Raw genomic sequence first — 23,355 nt, 5'->3', positions numbered from 1 at the left:
ACAAATACCAACACTATTATTATTATTGTTTATCTGGGCAAGTCACTTCACTTCTCTGGGCCTCAGTCCCCCCATCTGTCAAATGGGGCTGAAGACTGGGAGCCTCCCGTGGGACAACCTGATGACCCTGGATCTCCCCCAGCGCTTAGAACAGCGCTCTTTACCTAGGAAGCGCTTAACAGATACCAACATGATTATTCTTATTGATTGGATGAATGAATGAGTGAATGAATGAATGCTGCCCCCACAGAGCGCCCCGGGGCTTCTGGGAGCACAGGCCTCAGCCCCCCCCCCCGCTCAGTCTTCTTTCCGGTCCGGCCCGTCCCCGCCGCTCCTGCGCCTGCGCGGGTGACGTCACCCAGGCGGGCCCCGGGCGCTGCGCGCGCAGCCGGGGGCGCGTCATGTGACCGTCCAAGATGGCTGCGCCCAGCGGCCAGGAAGAAGCGGGGGAGGCCGACTGGTCTTCGGCCGCCTACCTGGTGGTCAGCGGGATCCCCGCCGGGCTGCGCTCGGCTCAGCTGCGCCACTACTTCAGCCAGTTCCGGGAGCAGAGCGGGGGCGGCTTCCTCTGCTTCCACTACCGGCACCGGCCCCAGCGACCCCCCGGCCCGGGCGCCGCCCCCGCTCCCGCCCCCTGTTGCTGCTGCGTGATCGCCGTGCGGGAGGCCCAGGCCGGCCGGCTGCAACGGATGTACTCGGGGCGCCCGTGGCTCGACTCCCGAGGGGACCCCCTGCCCGGACGCTGCCTCATCCGGAGGCTCCGGCTGCCCGCCGAGGCGGCGGGTAATCCACATGATAACGTTGGCAGCGCTTCCTAGGTGCAGAGCACTGTTCTAAGCGCCGGGGGAGATACGGGGTCATCAGGTGGTCCCACGGGAGGCTCCCAGTCTTCGTCCCCATTTGACAGATAATAATGTTGGTATTTGTTAAGCGCTCACTATGTGCAGAGCACTGTTCCAAGCGCTGGGGGAGATACAGGCTCATCAGGTGGTCCCACGGGAGGCTCACAGTCTTCATCCCCATTTGACAGACGAGATAACTGAGGCCCAGAGAAGTGACTTGCCCACAGTCACCCGGCTGACAAGGGGCAGGGCCGGGATTCGAACTCATGACCTCTGACTCCCAAGCCCGGGCTCTTGCCACTGAGCCATGCTGCGTCCCATAATAACGTTGGTATTTGTTAAGCGCTTACTAGGTGCAGAGCACTGTTCTAAGCGCTGGGGTAAGAGAGGGCTATCAGATTGTCCCCCGTGAGGCTCATAGTCCTCATCCCCATTTTCAGACGAGATCACTGAGGCCCAGAGAAGTGAAGTGACTTGCCCACGGTCGCCCAGCTGACAAGGGGCAGGGCTGGGATTCGAACCCATGACCTCTGACTCCCAAGCCCGGGCTCTTTCTGTCGTTCGTATTGAGCAAGGACTGTGCACGGAGCGCTGCACTATTCATTTATTCATTCAATAGTATTTATTGAGCGCTTACTCTGTGCAGAGCACTGTACTAAGCGCTTGGAATAGGCAAATCGGTAACAGATAGAGACAGTCTCTGCCCAGTGACGGGGGAGACAGACAGACAAGAACAATAGCAATAAATAGCTGGGACAATACAGTTCGGCACCAAATAAAGCCCATCCTTCCCCAACAACGGGCTCGCAGTCTGGAGGGGGAGACAGACAACGAAACAAGTAGAATAATAATTGATAATGTTGGTATTTAAGCGCTGACTATGTGCAGAGCACTGTTCTGAGCGCTGCGGTAAAAACAGGATAATCAGATTGTCCCACGTGGGGCTCACATTTTTAATCCCCATTTTTGCAGATGAGGTAACTGAGGCACAGAGAAGTGAAGTGACTTATCCAAGGTCACACAGCAGACAAGTGGCAGACTCAGGCTTAGAACCCACGACCTCTGACTCCCAAACCCAGGCTCTTTCCACTAAGCCACGCTACTTCTCAAGTAGAAGGCATCGGGAGCATCAAAATAAATAGAATTACATATACCCATCATTAATAAGGTAAATAGGATAATAAATATGTACAAACATATACCATCATCATCATCATCATAATGGTATTTGTTAAGTGCACACTTCCTTCCCAAACCAAAATGGGGGCAGCATTCATTCCTTCATTCAGTCGTATTTATTGAGCACTCGCTGTGTGCGGAGCGCTGTACTAAGCGCTTGGAACGGACAAGTCGGCAACAGAGAGAGACTCCCAGCCCAACAACGGGCTCATGGCCTAAAAGCCCTCCTGAGCGCTCACCTCCTCCAGGAGGCCTCCCCAGACCGAGCCCTCCCTTTCCCTCCGCTCCTCTCCCTGCCTTTCCCGTCACCGTGGACGGCACTGCCTCAGGGCCTCAGTTACCTCCTCTGTAAAATGGGAATTATTCATTCGGTTATAATTATTCCCTGCTCTCTCTCCCCACTGCTGCCACGGGGTGGGCCGGAGCCCTCTCGGATAGGGAGAAAGGCCTCAGGCCCCCCACCCCGGGCGGGGACTCTCCTGGACCGCCTCAGCGTGCACCCGCGTCCCCCCCTTCCCAGGTCTGGCGGCCTTCCCCTACCGGACCCGGCAGGAGCTGCGGAGTGAGAAGCCCCAGAGCGAGACGTTCACCCTGGCGGACCTGCGCCGGCTACCGGAGCTGAACCCGCCCGCGCCGATGCCCAACGGGAACGTGGGCACGCCCCTGCGGGTCTTCCTGGACCTGATCCGGGCCTGCCGGCTCCCCCCGCGCATCATCACGCAGCTGCAGCTGAGCTTCCCCAAGACCGGCTCCTCCCGCCGCTACGGCAACGTACCTTTCCACTACCGGGACACGGAGACGGTGGAGCGGGAGGAGCTGGTGTACACGGCCAGCGGGGAGGAGATCCCGGAGGCTCCGCGGCGGGATCCCGGCCCGGACCCCTCCCCGGGCGGCGACGAGGACGAACCCGACCCGGGAGACCCCGGGGGCGAGGCCGAGGCTTCCCACTCGGATGACGTAAGTCGTTCCGGACAACCGGGGGCGGGGGGCGGTTGGGCCACCCCCCCCAGCCCGGGCCGCGATCCCCCGGCCACGTTCTCACGCCGCCCCCGTCCCCCGCCCGGTGCCCCCGGCAGGACGACGACAGGTGCGAGGAGTGGGAGCGACACGAGGCCTTGCACGAGGACGTGACGGCCCAGGAGCGCACCGCCGAGAGGCTCTTCGAGGAGGAGATCGAGCTCAAGTGGGAGAAGGGCGGGTCGGGGCTGGTCTTCTACACGGACGCCCAGTACTGGCGCGAGGAGGACGGAGGTGCCCGCGGGGCCCCGGGAGGCCGAGCCCCGGGCTGGCTCCGCGTCTGCCGGCGGGTGGGGGGCGGGCAGGGAGGCTGTGGGCGGGGATGGGGGGGGCGGCCCGGGTTCTCACCAACACTGACGCGTCTGCCCGTCCTCCGGCAGACTTCGACGAGCAGACGGCCGACGACTGGGACGTGGACATGAGCGTGTACTACGACCGAGGTGCGCGGGGAGGCTTCCCCGGGCCGGGCGGGGATGGGGCCGGGTCGCCCCCACCATTCCCAGAAAGACAGGCAGCAGCTCTAGGGTTCATTGAGCACCCACGTGGTGCGGTGCACGGTGCTAGCTGACCCTCTGCTTTTTTTTTTCCAAATGTATTTAAGTACTTACTACAAGTCAGGCACTGTACTGAGCGCTGGAGTAGATAGAGGCTAATCAGGGTGTATCGACCCAACAGGTTGTATCTAACCCACTTCATTTGTATCCACCCCAGTGCCTGATACACTGCCCGGCACATAGTCAGTGCTTAACAACTATTCTTCTCCTCAGGATGTGGAAGTTGGAAAGAGTCCCTGTCCCGCATGGGGCTCACCGTCTTAATCCCCATTTTCCGGATGAGGGAAATGAAGCCCGGAGAAGTGTAGTGACTTGCCCGAGGTCACACGGCAGACCCGAGGGGGAGTCAGGATTAGAACGCAGGTCCTTCTGACTGCCAGGCCCGGGCTCTAGCCGCTAGGCCACGCTGCTCGACAGTCCCCAGCAACAGTCTGTGGGAGTCACCCGGGGTCCGGGAGGGGAATAAATAGAGAGGGAGACCCTGACCCTGTCAGCATGGCTTCGTGGAAAGAGCCCGGGCTTGGGAGTCAGAGGTCGTGGGTTCTAATCCCCGCTCCGCCGGTTGTCAGCCGTGTGACTTTGGGCGAGTCACGTTTCTTCTCTGTGCCTCAGTTACTTCGTCTGTAAAATGGGGATTAAGACAGTGAGCCCCACGTGGGACAACCCGATGACCTTGTATCTACACCAGTGCTTTGAACGGTGTTTGGCAGATAATAAGCGCTTGACAAATACCAACATTATTATTATTATCAAGGGGTCTGAGGTGGGAGGGAGCGGCGCGGTGATGTGAATCCCTTGGCCTCTGTGTCCGGGCCCGCAGACGGGGGGGACAAGGACGCACGGGACTCCGTCCAGATGCGCTGGGAGCGGAGGCTCCGGGCCGGCGAGGAGGACGGGTCGGTGGCCGGACGCCAGCTCGGCACCTTCGAGCGTCACACCAAGGTAGGAGCCGGAGCCGCCCAGATCCCCGGAGCGGGTTTGGTCGGCCGGGGGAGGGGGCTGACGTGGTCCTTCCCAGTCTTCCCGGTCCCTCCCTTCCCCGGCCTCCGGACCTCCGGACCTCCTCTCTCTGGTTGGCAGGGAATCGGGCGGAGGGTGATGGAGCGGCAGGGCTGGGCGGAGGGCCAGGGCCTGGGCAGCACCAACCTGGGGAGACCCGAGGCCCTGGACGGCGACGGCCAGGACCCCAGATGCAAGCGGGGACTGGGGTGAGTGGGGAGACCGGCTCGGAGGGCGAGGTTGGGGGGAAGGGGGTGTTGGGGGTGGGCAGAGGTAGGGAGATGGGGTGGGGGTGAGGGGGTTGGTGAGAGGACCCCCTGGGACCAAACTGAGGGCAACCACTCCCCCGGGGGTCCCCCACTCCCCGTGCCAGCTCGGCCGCCACCCTGTGCCTAAACCAGGCGTTGATGAGAAGCAGCGTGGCCTAGTGGCCAGAGCCCGGGCACCACAAGGACCTGGGTTCTAACCCCGGCTCCGCCACTTGTCTGCTGGATGACCTTGGGCAGGTCACTTCACCTCTCTGGGCCTCAGTTCCCTCGTCTGGAAAGCGGGGATTAAGATGGCAAGCCTAACACGGGACAGGTCCCGGGCCACCGTGGCGATGGAGCGCCGGGGCGGCTGAGCCCGTGCCGCTCCGCTCGGCAGGTACCACGGAGAGAAGCTGCAGCCGTTCCGGGCGCCCAAGAGGCCCCGCGGGGACGCCCTGGGACTCATCTCCACCATCTACGACGAACCGCAGGCCCGGGACCAGGGTGACGGGCTGCTCCGGCGCCAGCCGCCCACCGGCATGAAGTACCGGGCCCCCCCGGTGCCCTTCGTGCCCGCCTCCGACGACGCCGGCCCCTCCTGAGCTCCTCGAGGGGCTCCGACCTGGCCCCCTCCCGTCGTCCCTGGGAGGGGACGCTTGCTCCACTGCCAGCCTGGACCACCCAGGCCTCACACTGTTCCTCGGGCCCGGGTTTATTTATTTTTTACAGAGCGCTATTTTTATAACAATAATCACCATTCTCTCCAAACGTGTAGCGGCCTTTCTCTTTTCCTCACGCCGTCCCCTTGAGGAAGGGAGAAGCGGGGGTCACCCTCGCCCTTCCACAGACACAGAAAAGGAGGCCCAGGGAGGTTAAATGACTCTGACTCTCAAACCCGGGCTCTTTCCATTATTAGCCCACGCAGCTTTTACGGCCTTTTCAGCACGAGGGGGTGCAGGGAGGCCACCAGTTTACTTTCTGGAAGGGTCGAGGGCAGCTCTGGCCCCCTCCCCACCACTGGGTTAACTGAGCAAGCAGTGTGGCCTGGTGAATTGACCACGGGCCTGGGAGTCAGAAGGACCTGGGTTCTAATCCCAGCTTGCCACTTGTCTGCTGTGTGACCTTAGGCAAATCACTCAACTTCTCTGTGCCTCAGCTACCTCTTCTACAAAATGGGGATTAAAACTGAGTCCCATGTGGGACATGGGCAGAGTCCAACCTGATTTTCTTGTATCTACCCCAGAGCTGAGTACAGTGCCTGGCACATAGTAAGCACTTAATACCATGGAGAAAAAAGGGTTAGGCAGGGAACATGCCTGCTAACTCTGTTGTATTATACTCCCCCAAGAGCTTAGTACAGTGCTCTGCACATAGTAAGCACTCAATAATCCACATTGATTGATTAACCCACCCTCCACTCTGCACAGCACAGGCTACATCACTCTATGCCTGCACTCTGGGCTGGTGCTCATCCTTTCTCTTCCTTTTCTCCTCTTCCTCCTTCTCCCTTCTCTTCCTCCTCTTTTTCCCCTCCTCCTTCCTCCCACCTCTTCCTTTCCTCCTGTTCCTCCTTCTTCCTCTTCCTCTTGTTGCTCTTTCTCCCTCTTTTCTTCCTCTCTCTTCCTCCTCTTCTCTTCCTCTCTCCCTTCTCTTTTCCTCCTCCTCTTCCTCTTGTTCCTCCTTCTCCCTCTTCTTTTCCTCCTCCCTTCTCTTCTCCTCTTCCTCCTCTTGTTCCTCCTGCTCCCTTCCCTTCTGCCGAGAAGCAGCTTGGCTGAGTGGCAAGAACCCGGGCTTGGGAGCCAGAGGTCATGGGTTCTAATCCCGCCTCCGCCACTTATCAGCTATGTGACTTTGGGCAAGTCACTTCATTGTCTCTGGGCCTCAGTGACCTCTAAAACGGGGATTAAAACTATGAGCCCCACGTAGGACAACCCGATTAGCAGGTCGAGAAGCAGCGTGGCTCAGTGGAAAGAGCCCGGGCTTGGGAGTCTGAGGTCATGGGTTCAAATCCTGGCTCTGCCACTTAGCTGTGTGACTGCGGGCAAGTCACTTCACTTCTCTGTGCCTCAGTTCCCTCATCTGTCAAATGGGGATGAAGACTGTGAGCCTCACGGGGGACAACCAGATGACCTTGTTTCTCCCCCAGCGCTTAGCACAGTGCTCTGCACATAGTAAGCACTTAACAAATCCCAACATTATTATTACCCTGATTACCTGCTTACCAAGAACAGTGTTCTGCACCCAGTAAGTGCTTAACAAATCCCAACGTTATTATTATTACCCCGATTACCAAGAACAGTGCTCTGCACAGAGTAAGTGCTTAACAAATCCCAACGTTATTACCCTGATTAGCCAGAACAGTGCTCTGCACATAAGTGCTTAACAAAACCCAACATCGTTATTATTATTACCCCGATTACCTGATTACCGAGAACAGTGCTCTGCACAGAGTAAGCGCTTAACAAATCCCAACATTACTATTATGGTTACCCTGATTACCCAGAACAGAGCTCTGCATAGAGTAAGTGCTTAACAAATCCCAACGTTACTATCATTACCCTGATTACCAAGAACGGTGCTCCGCCCCTAATAAGCGCTTAACAAATCCCAACATTATCATTATCATTATCCTAATTAGCAAGAACGGTGCTCGGCCCATAGTAAGCGCTGAAGAAATGCGGTCGTTACCGTCCTCTTCTTCCTCGCCCCCTCCCGCCCTTCCTCCTCCAGGGGGAGCCCGCGGGTCCCGCCGGGGTCGTTTCCCCGGCAACGGAGGGCGCCTGCGCAGCCCGGAACCTTCGCTCCTCGGCCTCGCGCGCCGCCCGGACCCTCCGAGCGGGGGGGACCCTCCCTCCGCCGCCCAAATCCGTCCCCGGAGCGGAACGGGCGGGCGCCGCGCCCGGACAGGGGGCGTCGCCGTCTCCGGGGGGTGGGGGGTGGGGGGGGGGCTCTCAACACCCCCCCGGAAAAAGCCGCGCCATCCCCGCCGGAGGCCCAAACGTGGGCGGGCCGGGGGGGAGGGCGGGGGAAGACTCTCGGGGGAACCCCTTCCGGGTCAGCCGTCCGCCATCTTGCCTTCGCTTTACCTCAGCCGAGCGCGGGAGGCCCGAGGCCATGGCGGCCTCCCTCGCCGCCTTCGGCCAGGCCGTGATCGGGCCCCCGGGCTCGGGCAAGACGAGCTACTGCCTGGCCATGCGGGATCTCCTCGTCGGGCTGGGCCGGCGGGTGTCCGTGGTCAACCTGGACCCGGCCAACGAGGGGCCGCCCTACCCCTGCGCCGTGGACGTGGGCGAGCTGGTCACCCTGGCCGACGTGATGGCGGCGCTGGGCCTGGGCCCCAACGGGGGCCTGCTCTACTGCATGGACTACCTGCACGCCAACGTCGACTGGCTGCGGGCGCGGCTGGCCGGACTCCCCGGACACTACTTCCTCTTCGACTGCCCGGGCCAGGTGGAGCTGGGCACCCACCACGACGCCCTCAGGGCCGTCTTCGCCCGCCTGGCCCAGTGGGGCGTCAGGGTGCGCCCTCCTCCTCCTCCTCCTCCTCCTCCTCCCTCTGCAGCACTGATAATGTTGGCTTTTGTTAAGCGCTTCCTACGTGCAGAGCCCTGTGCTAAGCGCTGGGGGAGACCCAGGGTCATCAGCTGAGGCCCAGTGAAGTGACTTGCCCACAATCACCCAGCTGACAAGGAATAATAATGTTGGTATTTGTTAAGCGCTTACTAGGTGCAGAGCACTGTTCTAAGCGCTGGGGGAGACCCAGGGTCATCACGTGGTCCCCCGTGAGGCTCACAGTCTGCACCCCCATTTTCCAGATGAGGGAACTGAGGCCCAGTGAAGTGACTTGCCCACAATCATCCAGCTGACAAGGAATAATGTTGGTATTTGTTAAGCGCTTACTAGGTGCAGAGCACTGTTCTAAGCGCTGGGGGAGATCCAGGGTCATCACGTGGTCCCCCGTGAGGCTCCCTGTCTTCATCCCCATTTTCCAGATGAGGGAACTGAGGCCCAGTGAAGTGACTTGCCCACAATCACCCAGCTGACAAGGAATAATAATGTTGGTATTTGTTAAGCGCTTATTAGGTGCAGAGTACCGTTCTAAGCGCTGGGGGAGATCCAGGGTCATCACGTGGTCCCCCGTGAGGCTCACAGCCTGCACCCCCATTTTCCAGATGAGGGAACTGAGGCCCAGTGAAGTGACTTGCCCACAGTCACCCAGCTGACAAGGAATAATAATGTTGGTATTTAAGTGCTTACTCTGTGCAGAGCACTGTTCTAAGCGCTGGGGGAGACATAGGAGAATCAGGTGGTCCCCCGGGAGGCTCCCAGTCTCCATCCCCATTCTGCAGATGAGGGGACTGAGGCCCAGAGAATAATGTTAGCATTTGTTGAGCGCTTCCTATGTGCAGAGCACTGTTCTAAGCCCTGGGGGATACAGGGTCATCAGGTGGTCCCACGTGAGGCTCACAGTCTTCATCCCCATTTTTCAGATAAGGTCACTGAGGCCCAGTGAAATGACTTGCCCACGGTCACCCAGCTGACAAGGAATAATAATGTTGGTATTTGTTAAGCGCTTACTAGGTGCAGAGCACTGTTCTAAGCACTGGGGGAGACACAGGGTCATCAGGTGGTCCCCCGTGAGGCTCCCAGTCTCCACCCCCGTTTTCCAGATGAGGTCACTGAGGCCCAGAGAAGTGACTTGCCCACAATCACCCAGCTGACAAGTGGCAGAGCTGGGATTCAAACCCATGCCCTCTGACTCCCCAGCCTGGGCTCTTTCCACTGACCCCCGCTGTGCACAGCAGTGTGGCTCAGTGTCCCTCAGAAGTCCTGGGTTCCGATCCCGCCTCCTGTCAGCCGGGTGACTGGGACCAGTCGCTTCACCTCTCCGAGAAGCTCATAGCGTTGGCGTTTAAGCGCTTCCTATGTGCAGAGCACTGTTGTGAGCGCTGGGGAAGATGCAGGGAAGCAGCACGGCTCGGTGGAAAGAGGCCGGGCTGGGGAGGCACAGGTCGTGAGTTCTAATCCCCGCTCCGCCACCTGTCGGGTGGGACTGTGGGCAAGTCACTTCTCTGGGCCTCAGCTGGAAAGTGGGGATTAATTGTGAGCCTCACGTGAGGCAACCTGATGGCCCTGTGTCTCCCCCAGCGCTTAGAACAGTGCTCTGCATGTAGTAAGCGCTTAAATACCAACATTATTCCCTGGGCCTCAGTGACCTCAGCTGGAAAATGGGGATGAACTGTGAGCCTCACATGGGGCAACCTGATAGCCCTGTGTCTCCCCCAGCCCTTAGAACGGTGCTCTGCACACAGTAAGGGCTTAACAAACAAACAAATTCCAACATTATTCTCAGGGCCTCAGTTCCCTCATCTGTAAAACAGGGATGAAGACTGTGAGCCCCACATGGGACAGCCTGATCACCTTCTTCCCAGCACTTAATACAGTGCTTTGCACGTAGTAAGCACTTAAATGCCATCATTATTATTAATCCTGCCTCCGCCACTCGCCAGCCGGGTGATTTGGGGCCAGTCGCTTCACTTCTCCGGGCCTCGGTGACCTCATCTGGAAAATGGGGATTAAAAACTGGGAGTCCCATGTGGGACAACCTGATGACCTTCTAATAATAATATTGGTATTTGTTAAGTGCTTACTATGTGCAGAGCACTGTTCTAAGTGCTGGGGGAGATACAGGGTCATCTGGTTGTCCCATGTGAGGCTCACAGTCTTAATCCCCATTTGACAGATGAGGTCACTGAGGCCCGGAGAAGTTAAGTGACTTGCCCACAGTCACACAGCTGACAAGTGGCAGAGCTAGGATTCGAACCCATGACCTCTGACTCCCAAGCCCGTGCTCTTTCCACTGAACCACGCTGCTTCTGTCCATCCCCGCGCTTAGAACAGTGCTTGGCACGTAGTAAGCGCTTAACAAATGCCATCGTTGTTTTTTATTTCTTACCAGGTCAGCAGGTTGTCCCACGTGGGGCTCGGTCTTCATCCCTCTTTTACTTGGGCTTGGGAGTCAGAGGTCATGGGTTCTAATGGTCATGGTACAACTTGATTACCTCATATCTACCCCAGCGCTTTGAACAGCGTTTGGCACATAATAAGCGCTTAAAAAAATACCATAATTATTATTTTACAGGTGAGGGAACTGAGGCACAGAGAAGTGAAGCGACTTGCCCCAAGTCATACAGCTAAGTGGCAGCACCAGCATTAGAACCCATGACCTCTGACTCCCAAGCCCAGGCTCTTCCCACTGAGCCACGCTGTGCGCAGAGCACTGTACTAAGCGCTTGGGAAAGTACACTGCAATAATAAAGAGTGAGGTCCCTGCCCACAATAAGCTCTCACAGTCTGGAGTCGGGGGAGGTAGACAGCAATAGAGATAAAGAGGCAATAAAACAACAGACAAAATAATAATGATGATGGTATTTCTTAAGCCCTTACTACGTGCTAAGCGCTGGGGTAGATCTTCTAGACTGAGCCCATTGTTGGGAAGGGACTGTCTCTATCTGTTGCCGAAGTGTACTTTCCAAACGCTTAGTACAGTGCTTTGCACGCAGTAAGCACTCAATAAATACAATTGAATTAATAATCCAAGTGGATCGGGTTGTCCCACGTGGGGCTCACAGTCTTAACCCCCATTTTCCAGATGAGGGAACTGAGGCAGAGAGAAGTTAAATGACTCGCCCAAGGTCACACGGCAGACCTATAAGTTCTGTGGAGCGGGAAGGGTAGGGGAGAGCAAAGGGAGCAAGCCTGGGCAAACGCCACTTGTCTGCTGTGCGACCGTATGCGAGTCACTTGAGGACAAGCAATGTGTTTTAGAGGATAGAACCCGGGCCTGAGAGTCAGAAGGACCTGGGTTCTAATCCCAGCCACGCCGCTCGTCTGCCGTGTTGGCTTGGGCAAGGTCACTTCTCTGGGCTTCAGTTGCCTCATCTGTGAAATGGGGATTAAGACCGTGAGCCCCCACAGGGGCAGCGACTGCGTCCAACCTGATTAACTCGTATATACCCCGCCAGCGCTTAGAGCAGTGCTTGGCGTATAGTAAGCGCTGAACGGGTACCATCGATCATCATTATCATTTAACTTCCCTGTGCCTCATCTGGAAAATGGGGATCAAGACTCTAGATTGTAAGTCTAGGGTCTTTAGACTGTAAGCTCATTGTGGACAGGGAGTCTATCATATTGTAATATTGTATTCTCCCAAATGCTCAGTACAATACTCTGCACGCAGCACTACGATTGACTGGCCGAGAGCCGCACGTGGGACAGGAACTGTGTCCGACCTCATTAGCTTGTATCTACCCCAGCGCTTAGTACAGTGCTTGGCACGTAGCGCTTAACAGACACCTTTAAAAAAAAAAATCTGGACCCCCTCAAGGATAGAACAAAGGCCTAAAAGTCAGGAGGATCTGGGTTCTAATGTCGCCTCCACCTCTTGTCTGCTGTACGACCTTGGGCAAGTCACTTCACTTCTTTGTGCCTCAGTTTCCTCGTCTGTAAAATGGGGAATCAGACCGTGAACCCCGAGCGGGACGGGGACCGTGTGGGCCGTGGACCGTGTCCAAGCTGAGTAGCTTGTATCTACCCCGGCGCTTGGAACAGTGTCTGGCACATAGTAAAGCGCTTAACAAACGCCATAAAAAAAGTGGGTGGCGAGTTTTGCTGCCGGGCAGCGGGGCCGAGGCGGGGCCTCTCCATTCAGGGAAGGACCCTGCTGCCCATTCAGCTGCCCATTATCAATCGATCCAATTTATTGAGCGCTTTCTGTGTGCAGGGTACTGTACTAAGCGTTTAATCCGTCATAATTATGGTTTTTGTTGAGCGCTGTGTACCAAGCTTCATTCTAAGCGTTGGGGTAGATAGAAGTGAATGGGGTTGGACACGGTTCCAGGTGAGGCTCCCGGTCTTAATCCCCATTTTCCAGATGAAGGAGGGGACTGAGGCCCGGCCTAGTGAAGTGACTCGCTCAAGGTCACACAGCGGAGTGGCAGAGCCAGGGTTAGAACCCAGGTCCTCCGGATACCGGGCCCGGGTTCTTGCCCACTAGGCCGTGCCGCTTCCCGGCGTCCCTTTCCCCGGCCCTGACCGGCCCACCCCTCCCTGCCGCCCCCACAGCTGGCCGCCGTCCACCTGGTGGACTCGCACTACTGCACGGACCCGGCCAAGTTCATCTCGGTGCTGTGCACCTCGCTGGCCACCATGCTGCACGTGGAACTGCCCCACGTCAACCTCCTGTCCAAGATGGACCTCATCGAGCAGTTCGGGAAGCTGGGTGAGGCCGCGCCGGCCGGATCGTCGTCCCCCCCCCGACGGCCCCGAGGCGCCGCCGCCTGCCTCTTCTCCCCCCCCCCAGGCCCGGCAGGGCGGAGCTGCCTCCGCCCCCTCGCCCCTCCGGCTCGGTGCCGGGCTGGGCCTAGACGGCCAGAGAGGGGAGCCGGGGAAGGCGGAGGGTTTGGCTGGGAGCGGAGAGCGATGGCTGGCCAGAGGGACCCCCGCCTCCGGGCTTGAGGGAGGGCGGGATGGGTCTAGGGGGACCGGGCTTCGTGGGGGGGAACGTGAAGGGCCCCCTTCTTGCTGGTGTGAACCGTGCCCCGTGACAACACCCGTGACAACTCCGCAGCCTCTCTGCTGGAGCCACGACGGGGCAAGGCCCCAGCTCCCCGCATCCCTCACCCCCATTTTCCCCCCCGTCTCCGTCCCTCCCCGTATCCTCCCCGCAGCCTTTAACCTGGACTACTACACCGAGGTCCTGGATCTCTCCTACCTCGTCGACCACCTGGCCTCTGACCCTTTCTTCCGACATTACCGCCGCCTCAACGAGAAACTGGTGCAGTTGATTGAGGACTACAGCCTGGTCTCCTTCATCCCCCTCAACATCCAGGTACCGCCTTGGAGGCGGGGAGGGGACGGGGCGCCCCCGTCTCTCCAGCTTCCCACAGCCGAGCGGGAGGACGAGGCCGGGCCACTGCGGCCTCGCCCGAGAGAGGGTGTCCCCCTGCCCGCCCCCGACACCTGCCCGCCTCCGCAGGACAAGGAGAGCCTCCGGCGTGTCCTGCAGGCCGTGGACAAAGCCAACGGTTACGGCTTTGGGGAACAGGAGCAGCGGAGCCTGGAAGCCATGATGTCAGCCGCCATGGGGGCAGATTTCCACTTCTCCTCGTATCCTTTACGGCCCGACGGGACCCCGGTCGGCCCCCGGGGGAGGTGGGGGGTCCCCCGGCGGAGCGTCGGCCCCGGGTGGGACTGGGGGGGGCGGTTCGTCCCGTGAGCACCACACCGTCCTTGACCGGGGCCCCAGCACGTTGGCCGTCCAGGAGAAATACCTGCAGCCGCCGGAACGGGAAGACGAGCGGCCGTAGAGGCCGTGGGGGCCGAGCGGCGGCGCCCTCTCGGGAGTCCGGAAGGGCCGGGACCGTTCGTCGGGCCGTGGCGGGCGAGGGGCCGGCCGGCCGCCCCCCGCGCCCTCACGGTTGCCGGTGGATCCTCGGGGGGCGGCAGGAGCCTTCCCTCCTCGACTCTCCATCCCTCCCCCCAATACACGCTGTTTTCTGTCTGGCCGATGCCCACTCTCTCCTCGGCGGTGCCGCGTGGGCCGGGTCCCCTCGGGCACCGGACGCCAGTCCAAGAGAACCCCGCCGGCCGGTCCTCGCCTCAGACCCGGCCCGGCTCCCGCCTCCACCTGCCCCGAGGGCGGGCACCGGTCCCGGAGCGGAGCGTCCGGCAGAGGGCGGCCGCGGGACGCCCTCCGGCCCCGGGCGGGCCTGGCAGGGGGTGGGACGGAAGGGGGCGCCCTCGGGGCAGGGGGCGGCCGGGCCCGGGGCCTCCCGGGACAGCGCTGAGCGCCCCCGGCCCCGTCTCCGTGGGTGATAATAACCGGGTGCGCGTCCCCGGCCTGCGCTTTCATCTGCAGAGTTCAAAGCCGGCCCCTCCCCGCCGTTCAGCACCCGAGGAGGCGGCAGGCCATGAGGACCCGCCTCCCCGGGGCCGGGCCCCGGCGGCGGCCTCCGGGGCCGGGAAGGTTCGGGGCCCGGGGCCGGGCCCGGCTTTACGGGCCGGGGGAGGCGGAGGTCGCCCCGGCCGGGGCTCTGGTGCGGTCGGCCCCTGTGCCAGGGAGGAAGCTGGCCCGGCGCCAAGGCGGTGCCCGCCCGAGTTATGGGCTTGGACGCCAACAAAACCCGTCCCCCACCCCCGCTGCCCATCGCCCCACCGGAGGGCCCGGTCTCGGCTCCCGGGCCCTGCAGGAGCCGAGGCCCAGAGCGAGTTCTAGAGTCAGGCGGCGGCCGCTCCGAGGCCCCACCCTTCCCCGGCTTCAAGCGGCACAGCCTTGGGGAAAGAACCCCGAGCCTGAGAGTCAGACGACCTGGGTTCTAATGCCGGCCCTGCCGCTTTCCTACTGTGTGACTTTAGCCAAGTCACTTCGCCTCTCTGTGCCTCAAGTTTCCTCACTTGTAAAACGGGGATTCACCAGCCGGTCTGTCTCCCTCCCACAGACAGGGAGCCCCACGGGGGACAGGAACGGGGGTCTGACCTAACGCTTAGCACAGTGTCCGGCACCTAGTAAGTGTTGAAGAAATGCCACATTTATTATGGTGATTATTATGAAGATGATGATCACTCCCCCCCCCCCCGAGTTACTGACCCAGAGCGGACTTTGTCCGGAGCTTGGGGGCTCCACCAGTCCAGGCTCCTGCCGGCCCCGGGAGCCGGGGTCCCCCCGCCTGGAACCCCTGACTCAACCTCTTGTCAAGGGAAGGCGGCAGCAGGGTGACTGGGGTACTCCCAGCGCCCCTGAGCCTCAGAAGGGAGCTCTCCGGGCTAAAGAGAGATAGAACACATCTACCGACTATCCGCAGACCTTAGTCCAGCGCTCTGTGTATAGGAAGCGCTCAATAATGTGGCTCGGTGGAAAGAGCGTGGGCTTGGGAGTCAGAGGTTGTGGGTTCGAGTCCCAGCTCCGCCACTTAGCTGTATGAATGGGCAAGTCACTTCACCTTTCTGTGCCTCTAAGGCTGTGAGGCCCAAGTGGGACAACCCGATCACCTTGTATCTACACCAGCGCTTAGCGCATAGGAAGTCCTTAACAAATACCATCATCCTTATTAGTATTAAGTGCCAACCGATCGATCGGCGATGGGGAGGGGCTGGGCTCTGGGATTGATGGGATTCTGGCTTCTCGGTGCCCACGCCAGGCCTCTGAGCCCCCACGCCAGGCCAGTTTGCTTCCTGCCCACCTCTCTGTGGACCCGCTCTGACAGTGCAGAGGGGCTCGGGGGTCCAACTTCAGCCTCGTACCCCCCCGCGGCGGGAACCCGTTCGTCTGAGCCCGGCCCCGGGGAGGCCCTGGGTGCTGGGAGGGTCCGAACTGGGACCCTGGACGTGGGGGGCATCTACCTTGCCCCATAGGCCAGGAAGCTGGGAGGAGGGCGATGAGGAGCAGGCCTGTCTTGCAGTGAGGGGGCCCGGTGCGTCCTGTCCTTCCTTTTCCCACGGCCGGGGCCTCGTCTGTGGCTCCGGGGCCCTTGAAGGAGTTAAATTGTCTCGGGCCGGGGCTCCCGGCGCTGGCGGCTCAGGGGCAGGGAGGAGGAGGAGGAGGAAGAGGGAGGCTGGGGTTGACTCAGCCTCGACCCCCCCAGGTGGCATACCGGCCTGCCGCATTCCTGTCTCCCAAACTCATGGGGAAGGGAAGGTCTCCCGGAGCCAGGCAGGGCCTCGGGGTTGGGGGGGGGGAAGGGGCGGGGAGCTCCTTACACTCCCCTGCCGCCCCTCCCGCCCCAGCAGGAGCTAGTCGGGACTAAGGCGGGGAGGAAGGGGTAGGTGGGAAGCCGCCCCCCACCTTCCACGCCCCCCCTGCCTGCCCTGACAGGCCCCGGGCCTTGGGGGCTGGGTGGGGTTGTGGGACTGAGGCTCCTCCAGCAGCCGAGCCCTGTCAGCCGAAGCCGGGGAGGAGGCCCAGAGACCTCCCCCGGCCCCACTAAGCCGCCCAGCACATCGATGAACCGGGAGGCGGGACTCCTGGCTTCGGGGTTTGGAGGAGGCCCAACGGGGTGACCCCCGAAAGTGACCCTGTGCTTCCCAAGGGCGGGCCGCTACAGAATTTGGAGTTCTTCAGGGGGCAAAGGGCTAGGGACCGGACTCCCCTGTGGAGGAAAGGGAGGAAGAGGAGGAGGGAGAAGGGATCTGGGTCTCAAACCAACATGGAGACCGGGTGGGTGGCGGCCGGTGTCCTCTGTGTCGGGTGAGGCCCCTTTCAGTGGAGGTGGAAAGAAGGTGTGTGTGCATGTGTGTGTTTGGGGAGTGGGGGGTATCTTCCTGGAGAATCTAGTCCCTTGCATAGTGGTAATAATAATAATGATAGCATTCATTAAGCGCTTACAGTGTGCCAAGCCCTGTTCTAAGCGGCGGGATAGATACAAGGTCATCAGGTAGTCCCACGTGGGCCTCACGGCCTTAATCTCCATTTTACAGATGAGGGAACCGAGGCTCAGCGAATTCAAGTGACCCGCCCCAAGTCACCCAGCTGACAAGCGGCGGAGCGGGGATTGGAACCCGTGATCTCGGACTCTTTCCACCGAGCCACGCTGCTTCTCCCCGGGATTGCGTGCCTACTGTGTGCAGAGCACTCTACTAAGCTGTGGGGAGAGTTCAAGCCAATAAGCAGACACATTCCCTGCTCACAACGAGATCTGGGGGGCGGAGGGGGTCCTGTGGGGTGGGGGCTAGAGGCCCAGCGCGGGGAGCGGGGGCCCCCGAGCCCGAGCAGGCCCCCCCGGGGTGGGGGAATTGGGCTCAGGGCCGCCCCCCACACCGCCTGCCATTGCTGGCGTGGGCGGGGAATTTCCCTGCCAGGACAGGGAGGTAAAGGAAGCCGAAGAAGCCCCGCCGCCGCTTGCAGGGACCTGACTGCGGCTCTGCCATCCCTCCTCGCCGCCCCCGGCCCAGCTCCCTTCCCCTCACCCTCCGCCCGCCTCCCCCCAGGGGCTGCTCAGCCGGTCCCCGACCCAAGCGCGGCCTTGGAGGGGGGGATGGTTCTGCTCAGGAGGCCCGAGGGCCCTGCCCGCTCCTCCTCCTCCCCAGCCCCCGACGGCCGGGACCCAGGCTTCTTTCTTATTGTACCCTACTCTCCCCAGGCGTCTAGTACAGTGCTCAGCACACGGTAGGGGCTCGATCGGAGGAAGGAAAGGGGTGGTGAGGGGCGATGCAGGGCTCCCGGGTGGGGGGCTGGGGAGGGCGGGAGGAGGCTGGAGCTGCAGGCCCAGGACCCGCCTCGGCCCCGGGAAGCCACCGGACCGGTCAGATGAGGGGGCGGGGGCGGGGCAGGCGTCGGGGAGCCGAGGGGAGGGTGGGCATCTGCCCTGGGAGGGGGGAGAGAGGAGAGAGAGGGCCGGTGGGGGGCGGGGGGGAGGAACCGGGGACCAGGCCTGGCCTGGACTGACCCGTGTGGGGGCGGAGGGCCGGAGCCGCCCGCTGGACCCGCTCCACAAAGGCGGGCACCTCTGCGGTGGAGCCCGAGGGGCCGAGGGCATTTCGTCGGGGTGAGCGGGCCGTCGGCCGGTCAGTCGGTCAATCGGTCAGCCAGCGGGGGAGGAGGAGGAAGGAAGGGGGCGTCTTCCCGCGCTGCTCATTGGTCCGCAGGGGGCGGGGGCGGGGATCCTCACCCTCCCCACCCCCTCCGGGCCCGGCCGCCTCCGCCGCCGTGCAGCCCCCGAGCTCACCCGCCCGCCCGCCCCGGCCGCCCGGCCCGCCAAAGGAGAGCAGACGACAGCGGACGGAGTGTCAGGGGAGCTTTATTGAGAGGAGACGTGGTCACCCGCACTCGGACGTGCCCTCTCACACACGGACACACACACACGGACACACAGACACACACACACGGACACCCTGTCAGGCGCGCACACACACCGGTGTCCCGCAGCCTCCGCGCTGGCTCAGGCCGGGGCCCGACACTCCTCCCTTCCTATGGCAAAGGCCCCCCGGGGAGGGATGGATGGATGGATGGATGGACAGACGGACGGACGGATGGATGGGGGCGGGCGGGGGTGGGCAGGGAGAACGGGGAAGGGGGTCAGCCCGCCTCCCACCGCCCCACCCCCGGCGGCCCCCGACAGCGGGCCCGGGCCGCCTCCCCCGGGCCGCCCGCCTGGGCCGCGGGTGGGAGGAGGGAGAGGGGTGGGCCGCCCCGGGCCTCCCCGGCGGGGGCGGCGGGCCCGCCCGAGTCCTCTGCGGCGACGGAGGGGCCGGGCCGGGCCGGGGTTCAGCTCTGGGGGTCCTCGGGGGCCTCCCCGCCTTCCTCCCCGGCGCCGTCGGCCGTCCAGAGGGTGAGGTTGTCGCGGAGCAGCTGCATGATGAGCGTGCTGTCCTTATAGGAGTCCTCGTTGAGCGTGTGCAGGTCGGCCATGGCCTCGTCGAAGGTGGTCTTGGCCAGCGAGATGGCCTCCTCGGGGCTGTTGGCGATCTCGTAGTGGAAGACGGAGAAGTTGAGGGCCAGGCCCAGGCGGATGGGGTTGGTGGGGGGCATCTCGTTCTTGCCGATGTCCATGGCCTCCTGGTAGGCGCCGCGGGCCGAGTCGATGGTCCGCTTCTTGTCGTCGCCCGTGGCCACCTCGGCCAGGTAGCGGTAGTAGTCGCCCTTCATCTTCAGGTAGAAGACGCGGCTCTCGGCGTCGCCCGCCTGCTTGATGAGGTGCGAGTCGAGCAGGGCGAGGACGGCGCCGCACACGGCCCGCAGCTCGCCCTCCACCTTCTCCCGGTAGTCGCGCACCTCGGGGCCCCGCTCCTCGCCGCCCTCCTCGGGGCCCTTGTGCTCGATGCTGCTGAGGACCCTCCAGGCGGCCCGCTGGCCGCCCACCACGTTCTTGTAGGCCACCGACAGCAGGTTCCGCTCCTCGCAGCTCAGCTCCTCGCCGCGCTCCACCGCGCCCTTCATGAAGGCCGCCATGTCCTCGTAGCGCTCCGCCTGCTCGGCCAGCTTGGCCTTCTGGATCAGGCTGGCTCGCTCCATGGCTCGGGCGGAGGAGGAGGAGGAGGAGGAGGAGGTGGAGGAGGAGGAAGAGGAGCAGGAGGAAGCGGCGGCTCCCGGGCACCTGGGAGGGAAGACGGGCCGGCTCTGCTCGCCTCCCGCGCCCGGCCCCGGCTTTTGGCTGGGCGTCCTGCCCTAGAGCGGGGCGGGACGGGGCGGGGAGGGGGCGGGATGGGGAGGGGCCGCCCCCCTTCCCCCCATTCCCCCCCTTTCCCTCCCCCCATCCACCCGCCCGCGCCCTTTCCGGCTGATCCTTGAAGGCAAAGGGCGATGACGGAGGCGGCTGGGGAGTCTCCGTTCGAGAGAATTCCAGGTGTGCGCGCACACCCCTCCCTCCCCCTCCGCTTCCGTTCCGTCCACTCGCGCGCCCTCACCCTGATCTCCGGGCACTGCCCCCGGGCCCTCCGCCCTTCATCCCCCGACTGCCCGGGGGCTCGGAGTCGGCCTCCTCACACGCAGACACGCACGGCGGGGAGGGGGCTGCCTGCAAACGTTGCTGGAAAGCCCCGGCCCCCAGCCCCGACTCCACGTCCATCAATCCGTCGATCGATGGTTTTCATGGAGCGCTCGCCGTGTGCGGAGCGCTGGTCTAAGCGCCTGGGAGAGGGCCATTCAACGGAGCGGGTAGCTTCCCGTCTAGAGGGATTGGGTCTCAGCCCAGATCTGTCTGGGTCTGGCCCCTTTCTAGGGCACTGCCCCGTGGAAAGCGCCCGGGGCCCGGGAGGCGGGGAGACCGGCTTCTAATCCGGCCGCCACCGCTTGTGTGACTTGGGGCGAGCCACTTAACTTCTCTATCCTCCCTCCCGTTTAGACCGCGAGCCCCTCGGGGGACCCGATTAGAACGTAGTAAGCGCCTAACGGATATCACAGGTCCTCGTGTAATCGACGGGGACCGGGCACAGCCTGAGCCCGCGTGTGTGTTGGTCGGGGGTAGGGTTCACCCCACTTTCCCCTGGATTGCCTCACAGCTGGACTCAGCCAGGGTCCCGGGACCCCCCAGCTTTTTTTGGGGAAGGGGCAGCGGGGACTACTTGGGCCGTGAGCCCCACGTGGGACTTGATTTCCTCTTATCTACCCCAGCCCTTAGTTCAGTGCCAGGCACACAGTACGCACTCAATATTATCGTTGTCATTTCTCCGGAGCTTCTCGACCCTCTCCCGTCCCGGCCGGGACCCCTTCCGCCCAGGGCCGGCCGGGGCTGGGGCCTCTCTCGCGGCCTTTTAACGAGCGCGGACGCTCCGGGCCGGCCCGGTCCCTGTAATTACCCGCATGGCCCCGGAACCGGCCCCGGCCCCATTACTCTGCAGTTTTCCCTTTCAAGTCAGAGGCCTGTTGGCACTTGCAGGACTTTCCCTGTGACGCGGTGAGAGGCCCAGGCGGCCGCCCCCTCCGTATCGGCCCGGCCCTCCCGGCCCGGCCCCGTATCGGCCCGGCGGACTCCGCCGCTGCCCCACTTCCCAGCCTGACTCACCCGCCCCCCCCCCCGGCCCCGGGCGAGGGAGGGGTCCCCGCTCGTGGGGTCAGGACGGGAGCGGGGGCCCGGTGGGGGAGGCTAGGCCGAGACGAGGAGGGGGAAGGACCTGGGTTCTAAACCTGGCTCTGCCCCTTGTCTGCTGACCCACATAGGGCTCCCGCGTGTCTCCGGGGCCAATCAATAAGTCAAGGTACCGAGCGCTTACTGTATGAAAAGCACTGTACTAGGCGCATGGGAGAGTACACTCTGACAATATAGCGGACGCATTCCCTGCCCAAAGAGTGCTTCCAGTCTAGAGGGGGAGGCAGACACTCATAGAAATAGATTACAGATACAGACATAAGCGCTGTGGGGCTGGGAGGGGAGGATGAATAATGGGAGCAAGTCAGGGCGACGCAGAAGGGAGTGGAAGACGAGAAAAAGAAAAGTGACGTCGGGCAGTCACTTCACTTCCCTGGGTCTCAGTTCCCTCATCAGCAAAACGGGGATTCGATACCCATCCTCCCTCCTGTTTGGGCTGTGAGTCTCGTGAGGGCTCTGATTATCTTCTATCCAACCGGATTAGCTTCTATCTAGCCCAGTGTCTAGAACAGTGCCTGGCACAAAGTAAGGGCTTAACGAGGACCTTTTTTTTTTTTTAAAAAAAAAAAAGCTCTTAACAAATACGATAATTTTTAAGGAAGTGGAGAGTGGGGAGGAGCTGGGGAGGCAGGGGAAGTGAGATGGGGAGGGAGGTTCCCCGGGAGGATTGGCTTTCAGTCTCGGGCAGCCCCGGGCACGGTGGAGGGGGCTGACACCCCTTCGAGTGCCCCCCGTTTGGGCCCCCTTGCCGGGGCCGGCCCCTCCCCACCCCTAGGAGCTGGCACAGTCTGGACTCGAAGCAGGGAGGGCTGGGCCTCCCTCCTCTCCCTCCAGGGGGATGGTCCCACGCATCCTCGGCCTCCCAGCCTCAGTCTCCCTCGGTCCGGGGCGGGGGGCCCTCGGTGCCCGCTGGCCGCCGGGAGGCGGCCAGGCCGGGGCTCGACTCCTGACTCAGTTCCCGACGCGAACCACCTCCCTGGCTTCGGGGCCTCTGCTCGCTTCCTAAACGGTCAGGGAGCGGGCCAGGACGGCCAGGTGAGGGGAAAGCGGGCCAGGAGAAGCAGCGCGCCTTAGTGGAAAGAGCACGGGCTTAGGAGTCGGAGGACCTTGCACTCTAATGGCAGAGAGAGACGTAAAAACATTTTCCAACAGTGAAAGCAGACTAATCGAGGAAGCAGCGTGGCCTAAAGGCTAGAGCACGGGCCTGGGTTCTAATCCCCACTCTGCCACTTGTCTGCTCTGGGACCTCGGGCAAAGCACTTCCCTTTTCTGTGCCTCAGTTAACTTATCTGTAAAATGCGGATTGACACTATGAGCCCCATGTGGGACAACCTGAATACCTTATATCTATTCTAGCACGTAGAACAGTGCTTGGCACATAGTAAGCGCTTAACAAACACCATCATTATTATGATGAGGGCCAGGTGAGGGGGAAGGGGGCCAGGAGGACCAGGTGAGAAGAAGCGGGCCACCGGTTAGGTAAGACAGAGCCCCGCCGGGGATGAGTCAGGTAGCTCCCAAAGATGCCACGGCAAAAACTCCCCCCTCCCTTCCACGCCCCCCGCCCCAGCGGACGGCCCCCAGCCCCCGGGTCACTCAGTAAGCATCGAGGGTTTTGTACCCCGGGGCCACAGTCAACCGCTTTTCCTCTCCGGCTTGGAGTGCAGCAGGAAACACTGAAGCTAGACAGCAGGAAGCACTTCCTGCGGGTATTTAGGTCAGGCGTCAGAAAACTTCGGGCAGCGAGGGGGAGTCGGTCAGTGGTATTTGCTGAGCGCCTACTGTGTGCAGAATACTGCACTAAGCGCTTGGGAGAGTATGACAGAACAATATAGGAGTCAGAGGCTGGCAGAGTAGGGGTGGGAGTGGGGGCAAAGCGGGCCATTTCACTTCAGTTCCCCTCCCCCGCACCCCAGACTGTGAGCTCGTTGTGGGC

At 61.9% G+C, this 23,355-nt stretch overlaps 3 protein-coding genes across 3 annotated transcripts; 2 read left to right on the top strand and 1 right to left on the bottom strand.

Annotated features, from left to right (window-relative positions):
• Positions 1–402: 402 nt before the first annotated feature.
• On the top strand, positions 403–5,611 carry GPATCH3 (G-patch domain containing 3). The gene is made up of 7 exons (XM_029080854.2): positions 403–783; positions 2,542–2,978; positions 3,098–3,272; positions 3,419–3,478; positions 4,413–4,534; positions 4,673–4,800; positions 5,237–5,611. Exons 1-7 carry the CDS (start codon positions 417–419, stop codon positions 5,439–5,441), a joined length of 1,494 nt encoding a protein of 497 aa, XP_028936687.1. The 5' UTR covers positions 403–416; the 3' UTR covers positions 5,442–5,611.
• A 2,281-nt stretch (positions 5,612–7,892) lies between these two features.
• GPN2 (GPN-loop GTPase 2) lies at positions 7,893–14,403 on the top strand. Its single transcript, XM_029080859.1, has 5 exons — positions 7,893–8,358; positions 12,964–13,120; positions 13,569–13,729; positions 13,877–14,007; positions 14,147–14,403. Exons 1-5 carry the CDS (start codon positions 7,954–7,956, stop codon positions 14,205–14,207), a joined length of 915 nt encoding a protein of 304 aa, XP_028936692.1. The 5' UTR covers positions 7,893–7,953; the 3' UTR covers positions 14,208–14,403.
• A 4,654-nt stretch (positions 14,404–19,057) lies between these two features.
• SFN (stratifin) lies at positions 19,058–19,979 on the bottom strand. Its single transcript, XM_001511470.5, has one exon. The coding sequence runs from the start codon at positions 19,844–19,846 to the stop codon at positions 19,100–19,102; it is 747 nt and encodes a 248-aa protein (XP_001511520.2). The 5' UTR covers positions 19,847–19,979; the 3' UTR covers positions 19,058–19,099.
• Positions 19,980–23,355: the final 3,376 nt, after the last annotated feature.

This window comes from Ornithorhynchus anatinus, chromosome 16 (genome assembly GCF_004115215.2).
Source record: "Ornithorhynchus anatinus isolate Pmale09 chromosome 16, mOrnAna1.pri.v4, whole genome shotgun sequence".
NCBI classification, from domain to species: domain Eukaryota; kingdom Metazoa; phylum Chordata; class Mammalia; order Monotremata; family Ornithorhynchidae; genus Ornithorhynchus; species Ornithorhynchus anatinus.
This window is presented reverse-complemented; position numbering and strand designations above follow the sequence as displayed.